Below are 12681 nucleotides of genomic sequence, written 5' to 3' on the forward strand. Positions count from 1 at the left end.
ACTACTTTTAGTAGTAACTATTCATTACTTATTCCAACAATGCTAAGTATCTGTTAAAATAGTTACTAGTATCTATACCAGTTATCCTGGTGTGAATTAAATAAGATATTAGTGCCTATGTATTACAGACCAGTGTGTAAGCCAAATGAACTACACTTAATAATATAAGAAAAAATACAATTTCAACTGAATTGTAAAGCAGCTATTCTGACCAATCAAAATACAAATGACAAGTAAAAAACCAACTGTACATAATGAATTACAAAACGCAACAAGCTTCTTTAAATACTAGTGTCTCCTAAATGAGTGCTAGTAGCTAATAAATAATTACTGGTCCTAGATTGAAAGAATACTAATCACTATTGTATCACCTACTAGTAATTAAGAAAAAAAAAGTATACAGACACTAGTTAGTTTTAAGGAATGAATGTTAATTCGGCTTGCCATATTGTGCGCAGCCCCCACAGCAACACCAGCAATATTCAACTGATGCATTGAGTTGTGTTCCAGAGCCAAACACTCCCAGACGCCCGAGTCATCAGCGACACTCATTTGTATTATCATATTTAATTGGTCAAACGGTTTAAAATACATCAGAGACTTATCAAAAAGTCGTTTCTGGCAAACACGTCTTATTTTGGGGGCGCTGAACGAATAGTTTAATACGCCACAACCAAATTCAATGGGTGTGCAAGTGAGATAATGACAAATAACGGTCAAATACTGCAATATTTCGACCTGAGAATGACATTCACATTCAGATGAATCTTTAATGCGTTCGCGTTTGACATATTCGCACCGCTTGGTGCCATAATAACGGATTCGGAAGTGCTACAGTTACATTTGACACATTTTCGAATGCGGACCGAATTAAATGATTGAATCTCAAACTGTTATGTTGCCACCAGGCTGAGTCGCGTGCGGTGAACATCACAGGTTAAAACATTCTATTTTTACTCGCTCCGCGTTCGAAAACGGACCAAATGTAACAGTTTTGTGAGAAGCGTTCCATTCCCTCCGCATTCAAGAACGGCTGAGAAAAACCCGCCCTACTTACATATATCCATTCCCTGTGGCTGGGATAGGGTACAGTTGCAGGAGCATGTGTCATTGGAGTTGGCGTTGTTGTTGTTGTTGTTGCTGGAGCTGCTGTCCTGGACCGTGATGTTTCGCATGGGGGCTCGGGGAATGACGGGACGGGGGGGAAGAGAGCCGCCGGCCGCGGCCCTCACATGAACTGAGGAACACTTCCACAGCAGAGTCTCATGCCATTCTCGCGACTCTTCTACGCATTTTCTGCTGCTAGACTACGGTAAATACGTTCCCCGCATCTTGACGATCTTTCCCTCTCGCTTTCATTCAGAAGAATGGCTTTCTGTGACGGTCTCAGGCTCACAGCCCACCTCCTCCTGCGCCTCCCTCCTCCTCCTCCTCCGAGAGAGGAGCAGCTCCAGACAGACAGACAGGAGCGGTGGGAGGGGAGACTGGCGCTGACAATGGCGGTGGAGAGAGAGAGAGAGAGAGAGGTTGCCCTACCCTCAATGGGACTGTGTGTGTGTGTTAGAGGCAGTTAGAATTACACACACACACTCATTAGTGCCAGCCACGACCAATCAAGGCAGGCATTGAAGAGGCTTTAACCTTGGGCTGACCCCACAGTCTAGCAGATATTCAGCAGATGTGTCAGACACCCCCCTTCTTTCCCAAACTGTCTGCGGTCTATAAATATATCCGGGGCGGTTTGGTGTGGGGAATGTCCGGCTGAGTGGGCAAAGTGAAGTAAACTGAGTTTGTGAAACGCAGTGCACCCCCCAAAAGTATTTGGACACTTAAGCCGCACTTAATTTGTGAATTTAATGGCATTGCATTACAAAATATCACACCAAGTGTCATCTGCAAATATGATTATAGAGCTTTTATGACAACCAATCACTTTTTGGATGCAGCACTTCTCTTCCAGAAAAACTACAATTGTAGTAATGTTTGACAAGCGGAATATGACTGAAAACTTAATTCTGAAAAATGTATATTTAGCTTGAAAATCTTAAGTTTAAAATGAGTGCCATATGCTTTAATATTTTAAATGTGTTATATTTTTGGGCCAAGCACATATTTAATTCTAAAATCAAGAATTTCCTTATAAAAAAATAAAAAAAGTGACATTATATTCATGACAATTTAAGCATTTGACACTTGACTCAAATTCTAATTTCATAATTGTTATTAATAATATTGTTTTATTTAATATTATTTAAATTAAACTGTTTATCAGTGTTATTCTAGTATTATTTATATACTATTATAGTATGTATTCATATTTTTAATTAGCTTTTATTTTAATATTTTACCTTTTATTTTTTCATTTTAGTAACTTTTAGTACTAAAAGTAAAGTACTTCATTTTAGTACTTCAACTTTAATGTATTTTATTTCAGTTAGTTGCCACAGCAACATTTCTAAATTTGATTAAAGCTTCAGGTTTTTATAATATTTTATTTTATTTATTCAGCTTTATTACAAATAATGAAACTGATTTCTAATCGTTTTAGTTAACAATAACAACGCTGGTATTTATATATCATCATAGTATTTCTTTCACTGCCTCTATACTGATTAGAATTTTTTACAAATATATTATAGTAAATAATAATCACTACTAAGAAAAATAATGAGCAATACATAAAAAATAATATTTTTTACTTTGATGTCAAATGTGACCCAGACGTGTTTTTGTGACACCCTAACACAACTGGCCAATGTTCTAACTCTAAATTGAATAAAGAAACACACACTATCTGTGTGAACAGACAAAACAAAGAAATGTTTATGTCTCAGAAACAAAGGACATGAGGCCTAATTCAGTCATGTTTACAAAGATGAAACGTTTACGCCATTTAACTTTTGTCGTTTTTAAGAACTGTTTGTCAGACTGGAGAGCTAAAATTGGCCTTGTTATGTCTGAAACTGAAAGAGATGCAGGTTTTGCCTTAGCATCCTCTGGCGGCCTCTGAGCTCATGGCACCACTGCATTGCTTTGAACATGGAGCAATGCAGTGGTCACAGTAAGGTCAGACAGATAAGAAGAGTTTATGACAACCTCTGAACTTAAAAAAATGTTACTCGGTGACATAACTATAAAATCTAAAAACTTACACTTCATACTATTTTGCATGACTTGTTTGCCAGAGAAAAATAAGTCTGATGATTTGCGCAAATGATTGCATGTCAAAAGTTTATAAATGTGCAAACACCTAAGTATGAGCAATAGTGATGCCTTAAGCAAACACAACACATGACAGTAACTTCAAGGAAAATGAAAGGAAAACTGCAATCATTTACATTAAATCACATGGTACAGACTTCAGTTACCTAATACTAATTAAGCTTTCTTACAATATCAACTCACGCCTCAGACGACTCCTTTCAATGCCTGTCAGTGTCTTTAGGGATGACTCATAGAGTCTGTTGCTGGAGGCCAAGCTTCTTACAGCTGAGACGCAGACACATCCGTCTGGGTCCGTCACAGCACCTGTGATTGCTCAGGTTGAAGTCTAAATTACACTGCCGTCAGCCATCACATCAGCAGAGATCAACATCACAGTGAGACCAAGCGCTGCACCATGTCTGATGTCTAGCCAAACAAGTAAACGTGCTGTATATTCATGGAAGCAGACAGGAACTTCAGACTGATATATTACACTATGTATCTGGACAATGTTGTTAGGAATAAGACAAACTGAAGCAGGATCACTTCTACAAACACACACACTTGAACACTAGAGAGAACATTTCATTGACATTTTTGAAATAAACTGATTCTAATTATGTAACTCAAGGGATAAACACATGTTCAATTTACAGTAAAAACTAAAAACATTATTAGTTATTAGGAATAATTTTTCAGGCATTATAGGATGTAATTTTAGTGCTGTATACAGTTTATAACTGTATATTTGACTGGATAACATGCGCTGTTAAAAACAACATTGTAAAAATGCTACAGTAAAATGTGTTGATCGGTTAACTGTAAGTTACCTTAAACTGTAAATGGTTTAACATCACATTATATATGAAATTTTACTATAAAAATGCTTTCAAATTTATTTATTTATTGTATTTCAAATACCTTGGTCTTAGTATTATATCATTATAAAATAATGATATACGTACAAACATAATTACTACCCCTTTATTATAAAATGTATCAAATATAGGCCAATATGCCATCCTGTAATACCATTGTCTCAGTATTTTTTACAGTGATTTTCTGGCAACCGCAGCTGCTGATTTCTTACTGTAAATTAAACAGTACAATAAACAATAGTAAAATAAACTTCAGGTTAATAACATAAAAGAAAACACTTCACATCCACATCACAAATCTATAACAATAACTAATAATCTGTTCTCTAACTAAACTCTAAATATTACCATAACTAATAAAACTATGTAGATAGATTATAATCAAAATTGTCACCAAAAATGATAAGATGACTCGTACTTTTCCAAAAAAAAATTAAAATAAAGAAATAAATGTATTTTACTGTGATATATGTCAATTCTGACATTGACAATATTATTAGTACAATATTTTACAGTAAAATTGCATGCATTGATTCATTCTATCTAATATTTTAATAGAAATTATTTATTATTATTATTAGATTTTAAGTAAAAATGTTAATTGATAAAGACAGTAAATCACAAGTTGATGTTTTACTGTGTTTGTGAGGCCATTTTCAAAAATCTGGCAACAAGAATAGTGAAACGAGCATGCATAGTTTTACCTGGGTACTCGTTCGTTCATTCATTCATTCATTCATTATTTATTTATTTTATTTTAGAATTTAAGCATTTTTAGAAATTAAAAAAAAAATGAAACGGCTTGTACCAACTTTGTACCCAAACTATAACTAAACACACACACAAACACACACACACACGTTGGTTTGTGTGGTTTATGGGGACTCTCCATAGGCGTAATGGTTTTTATACTGAACAAACTGTGTGTGCTATTGCCCTACACCAACCCTACACCTAAACTTAGCCCTCACAGGAGACTTTGTGCATTTTTAGATTTAAAAAAACCCCATTTAGTATGTTTTTTAAGCCTTTTGAATTACAGGGACATAGACAGTGTCCTCATAAACCACCTTCATATTGTAATACCTCTGTCATACCCATGTCATTATACAAATTTGTGTCCTCATAAACCACATAAACATGCACACACACACACCGAGTGAAGTACTACACATGAATAGGCAACAGTATTGATTAGGAGTGATTAGAGTAGCTGTAGTCAGCACTGACTAATGTAATCCTCATTAGTCCTCTCTCTCTAAACTAACTAGACTATCAGCTATGGTAATACCCCAAAATGAGCTACTAAAGAGTAGAAAGGATGAAAGGCCAGACACACAGGAATAAATCAGATGGGAACAAACCAATACAAACGCAGGTTCTACTTTGCATCAAGCCTGCCAAGTTTGTTTGTGTGTGTGTGTGTGTGCGTGTGTTTTACCTGAGGATGGGAGATATTGATAGGCTGTAAAGTCATGGGCAGCGAGCAGCCGTGCCCCTGGGAGATATGCAGTCTCTCACTGCCGCTGTGATGAAGTGTTTACATGAAGGGATCACCCTGAGGGGGCGGTATTCATTAACCAGACTTACAGACTCAGACTATTGACTTCTCGCTCTAGACTGAACCTCTCTCTCACACACACACACACACACACACTTTTACCTTTAACACACTTTCCACAACTTCTGTTTGAGTAGCTGCTCTTGAACTTGGACTTGTGTTACTGAGCTCTGTTTCCACTTAGAGCTCCACAGAACCTCATTTTATTCATTTACAGACGTTACAGACCAAACCTAAACTATAGCTCTGGGGAGTCTTTAATGCAAGAGTGGTAGGAATAAAAAGAGAAACAAGACTTTTTACATGTTATGAGGACAATATGAGTGGCGCTAGCTGGTAAACAATGCACTGACAACCTGAAATTGCATTCACAACCCAGTTTACTTCCACAATCTTGGAAGTATATAGGGCTATATACCCCTGGCCTGCGTGGCCGGGCCGAAGGCAAATGCCACAGAGCTCCCTGTGCTATCTCGGCCAACCCAAAAAATAGTCCCTCCAGGGCCTCCCGTGTCCCCGGATCCGCCATGGCCTCCCGTGTCTCCTGATCCACCATGGCCTCCCGTGTCTCCGGATCCGCCATGGCCTCCCGTGTCTCCTGATCCGCCATGGCCTCCCGTGTCCCCGGATCCGCCATGGCCTCCCGTGTCTCCTGATCCGCCATGGCCTCCCGTGTCCCCGGATCCGCCATGGCCTCCCGTGTCTCCTGATCCTCCATGGCCTCCCGAGTCCCCTGATCCGCCATGGCCTCCCGTGTCTCCTGATCCTCCATGGCCTCCCGAGTTCCCTGATCCGCCATGGCCTCCCGTGTCTCCTGATCCTCCATGGCCTCCCGTGTCTCCTGATCCTCCATGGCCTCCCGAGTCCCCGGATCCGCCATGGCCTCCCGTGTCTCCTGATCCTCCATGGCCTCCCGTGTCTCCTGATCCTCCATGGCCTCCCGAGTCCCCGGATCCGCCATGGCCTCCCGTGTCTCCTGATCCTCCATGGCCTCCCGAGTCTCCAGTCCCGCCATGGCCTCCCGAGTATCCTATCCCGCCATGGCCTCCCAAGGCCCCTGATCCGCCCAGGAGGCTTCCCTGGTCTCCTCCCTGTCCTGGCCCTGCTCCAGCCTCCAGAGCCCTGTGTTTTATTAATTATCTGGTTTGCTCCTTTGTTCTAGTTCCTTTATAAGCATTCAGTTTAGTCTTTGTCCTTGTCTCGTCTTGAAGTTACATTTATGCAGCTACCTGGAGTTCTCTTCTGTTTCATTTAATAAAGTTGGATTTTTTGTTTTGCATACCTCGTCCGCCTGTCTCCTTGGGGAAGGCATACCGTGACAGCGGGCTCGAACTCGGGTCGATCGCGTCAAAAAGCATAGGCCCACGCCTTACCATCTACAGCGGGGATCCTCAAATCTGGACCATTCCTGCAGAGTTTAGCTCTAACCCTAATAAAACACACCTGAGCATGCTAATCAGAGTCTTCAAGATCATTAGAAAATCACAGGTAGGTGAGTTTGATCAGGGTTGGGGCTAAACTCTGCAGCAGATTGGACCTCCAGGGAAAGATTTGAGGAACCCTGATCTACACCATTGAAATTGATGCTATATGGGGGTCTTTCTGTTGACTAACTCAATCGCACATTGGTGGGCGGAGTTAGTTTAAATAGCCTTTGCCAACAAGGCGGGCTATTTGCACTTAGTGTAAATAGACACTCTGTAAAGTTATAACTTGTTTTGAACAATTTCTTTGTCATCTGCAGATTGATTTTAAGTGGGGGGGGGGGGGGGTTACGATTTAAATCGTAAATCAGATTTTTTGTGAAAAAATCAGGGATTTTTTTTCAGGCAATATCGCCCAGCCCTATCCTGAATCCTTGCCGAGTCTAGCGATACCAGACTTGCCAGGTTTTGCCTTATCGTTTGTTTTAAGTTGCATTAAGTTGCATTTTAGCGCTTAAAAAACATTTGCCAATATCTTAGAAACCGTTACTCCGATCGACACGAAACCACCGTAGGAAATTCGGAACCACAGCATGCCGGCCAAACACTAATGCCCAATTGCCAAAATATTTATAGTAAGTGGCACAAAAATGCAAACAAACTCAACAGTCAGTCATTTTTCATCTACTCATATACAAATATGTCTATAACTACAAAACAAAATTAGATATTTTCACCAAATTTGACACACATATGTATGGGCACACTCTAAGGACATGTAAAAATTTGGTGGATTGTGCCTCTTGGTGGTGCTATAATTGAACAAAACATGAAATTGCCATGGGCTACAATAGAGTATTATGATATAAAATGCTATATTTTACGAATGCATTGGTGTACCATTGCGAAAGTTGGTATGTACTATTGAGACCATGACCTGAAAGTATTCAAAACGTTGAGACAGTGCCAATAGCTAAATGCTAATAGCTTTCTGTGAATATTGCCTATTTTAATGAGACTGGCATTAATAGATTCCTTGGGTCATGCTGAGAACAGTGATGCCAATGTTGCCGTAGTCAGCCAAACTGACTACATAGTCAGATTTTCTTTAAAAACCTACTTTTTTGAAAAAACGTTTTTGAATCGTTGGTCCGATTTTCACCAAAATCGAATCATATCATCTTCAGACCATGCTGACAAAAAGTTTGGATTTTGGATTTTGTGTTGATAAACAAAACGGTTTTCCCATACCACAACAACATATTTGAGGCATGATGCCAAAATGACACTTGAAGCCATATCTCTGCAATGCTTTGGCATATTGACACCAATCTTTGTGTGTGTCATTGTCACCTCAAACATAACACTCCACATCGATTTGATAACGGTGTCACCTGTTGGTCAAACATGATAAGCCAATAAATCATGTTACTAGAGGTTTATTTATGATTTTTCAGACATTTTGACTAAAATAATCCTAAATGGCTTCAATTACTAATTTCTGCAGTTGGTCAGATGCGCCATGCTATGATTAGCTCCTCATTTTGCCGCTGGGGTGCTTGGCCCTGTCATTGCTGCTTGCAGCTATATTTAAAATTTAGAATTGGAATTGCTTTCCATTTTGATTCTACTTAAAATTAAATTTAAACCATTACATTTAAAAAGGTATTCTCAGTTCAACTTTGGATGGTGTATTTTTTGCATGTGCATGTTTTCCTTTGCCCATCCCAGAGAAAAACCCAAACACTCTGAACGAGACAAAATATTACACAACTTCCTACAAGAGCAGAGGGGGAAAAACGGGGGGGAAACCACAGGCCTGAACTTTTGAGTCACATACAGACATGAAGGCTATACATAAAACATTTCTCAAACTACTGTCACTTTTTTTTTTTTTAAGTAATTTTCTGCCAGGGCATTAACCGTTAAGTTTACAGACCTCTCCTTCAGCCCTACAACACAACACAATATAATGCATACTGCAAAATATGGTAAAACACCTGTGAAAAATCAATACAGCAAATTCCTTCATATTAACACAGTACACTGGGCCCTGTTTTTACAGACTTTTCATAGAGAGTCCAGTCTAAACATCTGCAGCTTTCGCCCACTTTTTCTCGCTCCTCACAGGATACTCTCATGGTAAGTAAAACCACTTGTAAAAAAGCCACTCGCAACCCACCGGGGGAAACATACGCCCAGGTTTGTCCTTACTGACTGTCTTGCCTGGCTTTTAGCAACTTTTAGAGCTTCTGCTACACGATTGTGACCTCAGATCAGGACACATCTCCTTGACTGTCATTTCTTCTGCGCTAAAGAGTGAGACAGAAGAAGAGAGAACAGAATGAACCATATGGAGACTTTTTATGCAGCACATTATGAGCTGTGTCTTTCTTTTTCCATGGATGCATAGATGTAAATACAGTTTTTTATTTAAACTGGTTGTAATATTTCAGAGAAAATACTAATAAACAATCTTTGTGCATCTTTGGGTAGAAAGCGAGTCAATTATACAGTTAATCACATATAAATGCATGGATTCAGATCATATGACACTTCCACCTTAGCAGCAGATACAGAGATGCAAATCCGGTCTGAATCACTATAAGAAATCAGTTATAAAGAGTAACTCAAACATCATTTAGAAGATTGATCTCATGCGAATAAGTGCTGATAGGAGATGTGTGATTTGTGGACGACAGACCACACCCAAAGATCAGCTGACAGCTGCAGGAACGTTCTCATTTCTCGCACAGAAAATACACTCTCTCTCTTCCTTCATCTCAGAAACAACAGCGAACCGATGACGATGACGTTCCATTCGCTCTTTATAAACTTTCATTCGTCCCATGTGAGATTAGATAACTTCCAAACAGTCACATGCTAAACCTAAAAGCAGACGTTTCGAGGCAGACTCTAGCTTTAAAAACAAGTATCTGCAGTCTGCCGTCCCTCCTGTTGCTGATGCGGTGTCTCTGACTGTTTTGGGGTTTGCTGCAGAGAGAGAGAGAGAGAGAGGGAGGTAGTGTGAACTTCACCATCGACACTCTCACTTCCTTCCCCAAACACATGAACACACTCTGCGCACAACTGCCAGAGGGAGGGAGCAGAAAAATATTTAAGGGCCGACTCCACCGGACTGACAAATAACAGGCAGACATCTTGAACGCCAGCGACATGAAACATCAACTTGCAATATTTTTCTGAACCTCTCCATACTGACGATGATTTGATTTGATAATGCGGTTTTAGCTTCCCTGTGTGTCTCATATTGTCTTATATTTTGGGATTATTCTTTCTAAAGCACACAAATCCTCTTGCTCTCCGCAGGCTGCATGGGTCAGGATATGAGTGTTTGTTTGCACGCAGCAGACAGACAGAGCACAGTGACAGTGCTTTTCAGTTCACTCCAATTACATCTCACAGACAGACCTGATGCTTTGATTCTTTTTGTGTGTCCGTGCACCACACCGTCAGTCAGGATATTTCCACCTCCCAAAGTTCCCTATAGGATAATACAGTAAAGACTGATGATACATAATGGAAAATTGGCCACAGATGCTCTCCTCAGCTCACACAGCGCACATTCTTGTGTTCCATCTGCGCTAGTTTTCAATTGTTAGTCCACTTACAAATGCAGTAGATGGATGTCTTTGGTCACTGTGTTGTTTTTTCATGTCATCCTACGACATGAGCGCCACATTTCAGCAGTTCAACTAATGACAGCAGATTGTTAATGGGAGTTGATGTGTGTTAAAACAGGTCTAACTCTATATTACCCTTGTGAAAAATTACACTTAAAATGAGTACTTATTACAGAAATAATGCTATTTTAAAATAATATACATAAAGGGTTAGTTCACCCCAAAATGAAAATTCCCAGAAACGTAGTAAGGATGTCAGTAAAACAGTCCATGTGACATCAGTGGCTCAAATTCAATTATGTATAAATGTAATTATACATTTGTAAGCAATTTAAAATATATTTACTTTAAATGTAATATTAAATAACACAATACAGTTTAAATGTATAAAGTACTTCACATGCGCTTTAGTATTTTAGTCAACAAATCAAAATAAATACATCTTCAAATAAAGCACAACAAAAGACTATTAAAACATGATTTAAAATGTAAAACTTTTTAAAGTAAAACTTTTAATTTGGCATTATTATGAAGTGCACTTTTTTAAAGGGGTCATCAGATGCCCAAGTTGATATGATTCTTTAGGGTCTTAATGAAAAGTCTATAGCATATTTTGGTTCAAATTTCTCAATGGTAGTGTAAAAACACCTTCTTTACCCTGTCAAAACCAGCTCTGTTTTCAGCAAGCTGTTCTAGTCCATGTTTCTTTAAATCCTAGTGAGCTCTGCTGACTCCGCCCCTCTCTTCTGTGGAGTGACGAGCAGACCATAGATATGTGTAGATTCCCTATTCGACTGCTCCAGATACGTTGACGTGTCAGCCATCTCGCATTCACCATAATAATCAATGAATATTCAAAGATATACAAGCATATAACTTGCTGTTGTAGACGCACACAGTCAATGCACTCAAAGATTCGCAGACCGTTCCAAAAATGGTGGATGGCTTACGTATCGCGACCCATAGAAACAGTCCATAATGAGGAATCTAGGTATATATATCTATGGAGCATACTAAATTTCAGCTGCGAAACTGGCTAACTAGCATATTATTAGGAAAGGTGATTTGCAAAGATTCATAAAAACACATATACTCACTTCTGTAGATGAAGCTGAATCACGAATGATTCGGGCGAACATAGACGCATTTATGTAGATCAGGGATCGGTGCATTCCCTTCAAAGCGAAAGTAACGTTAATCCTCAGCGTCTTCAGCGGCTCAGATGTCGGGAGTAAATGATGACTGCTATATTCATGATTACATCCAACAACTAAACACTTCAATCGCTTAATCGGAGACATCTTGTCTTCCCCTGCACCTCGACACAATGGCAGACAGCTCTCAGCTCACTCAGGGCGGGTCTAAGGTAAGACGGTCTTGTCAATCAACTCTCGTGGGAGCAGTCTGTGCAGAACTACATCTTTCTGACAGGAATCTCAGAACAGCCTGATTTGAGAAAGGGGATTTTAAAAAAAACACTGGGTGGATTTCATAAAGCCATTCTGGTGTAAACTTTCGAATTCATGAAAATGTTTGTATTTTCAAAATGTTAGCTGGTACGAAAGAAATGAACACCTGCACCCTACCACGTGTAGTAAATGGTGCGTAAAACATTCTGTGTTCTTTCTGGCAAACTGATGATACTGAATTTTGATGCACTGCCATAATAATTACAAGTTTATCTGCCCTTGCCCTCTTTTTGAAACTTTTTTGATTTTTTTGCAGCTGAGTTGAAAACTGTAAAACACAGCGTTTGTCAATGTCACTATTTACCCAGCCGTAAATAGAGGGCGGGTGGGACAAATAGCAACCAACCATCCTACTTGTAAAACGACTGCCTATAACAAAGGAGAAGTCAATATTACTGGTTACTGCTTTTTTATATTTACGAAAATTCTTAAAAATGATATACTAGTAATACGTTGCCGCCATGGATATTCCAAATCATAGCAACTAAAGCGTCTCCAGCT

At 39.3% G+C, this 12681-nt stretch overlaps 1 protein-coding gene across 2 annotated transcripts in view; it reads right to left on the reverse strand.

The window, feature by feature from the left end:
- The window catches only part of LOC306885520 (low-density lipoprotein receptor class A domain-containing protein 4-like), a 100667-nt gene that overhangs the window by 24093 nt on the left and 63893 nt on the right, over window positions 1-12681 (reverse strand). Inside the window, exon 1 of one of the 2 annotated variants that reach the window (XM_079442095.1) lies at window positions 1058-1458. The exons of the other annotated variant lie outside the window; for it this stretch is intronic. Within the exon in view, the coding sequence (XP_079298221.1) occupies window positions 1058-1175 (118 nt within the window). The 5' untranslated portion in view covers window positions 1176-1458. Of the gene's footprint in view, window positions 1-1057; window positions 1459-12681 lie in introns of those variants that run through there. 2 annotated transcript variants of the gene reach the window in all.

This window comes from Barbus barbus (genome assembly GCF_936440315.1).
Source record: "Barbus barbus genome assembly, chromosome: 19".
NCBI lineage: Eukaryota > Metazoa > Chordata > Actinopteri > Cypriniformes > Cyprinidae > Barbus > Barbus barbus.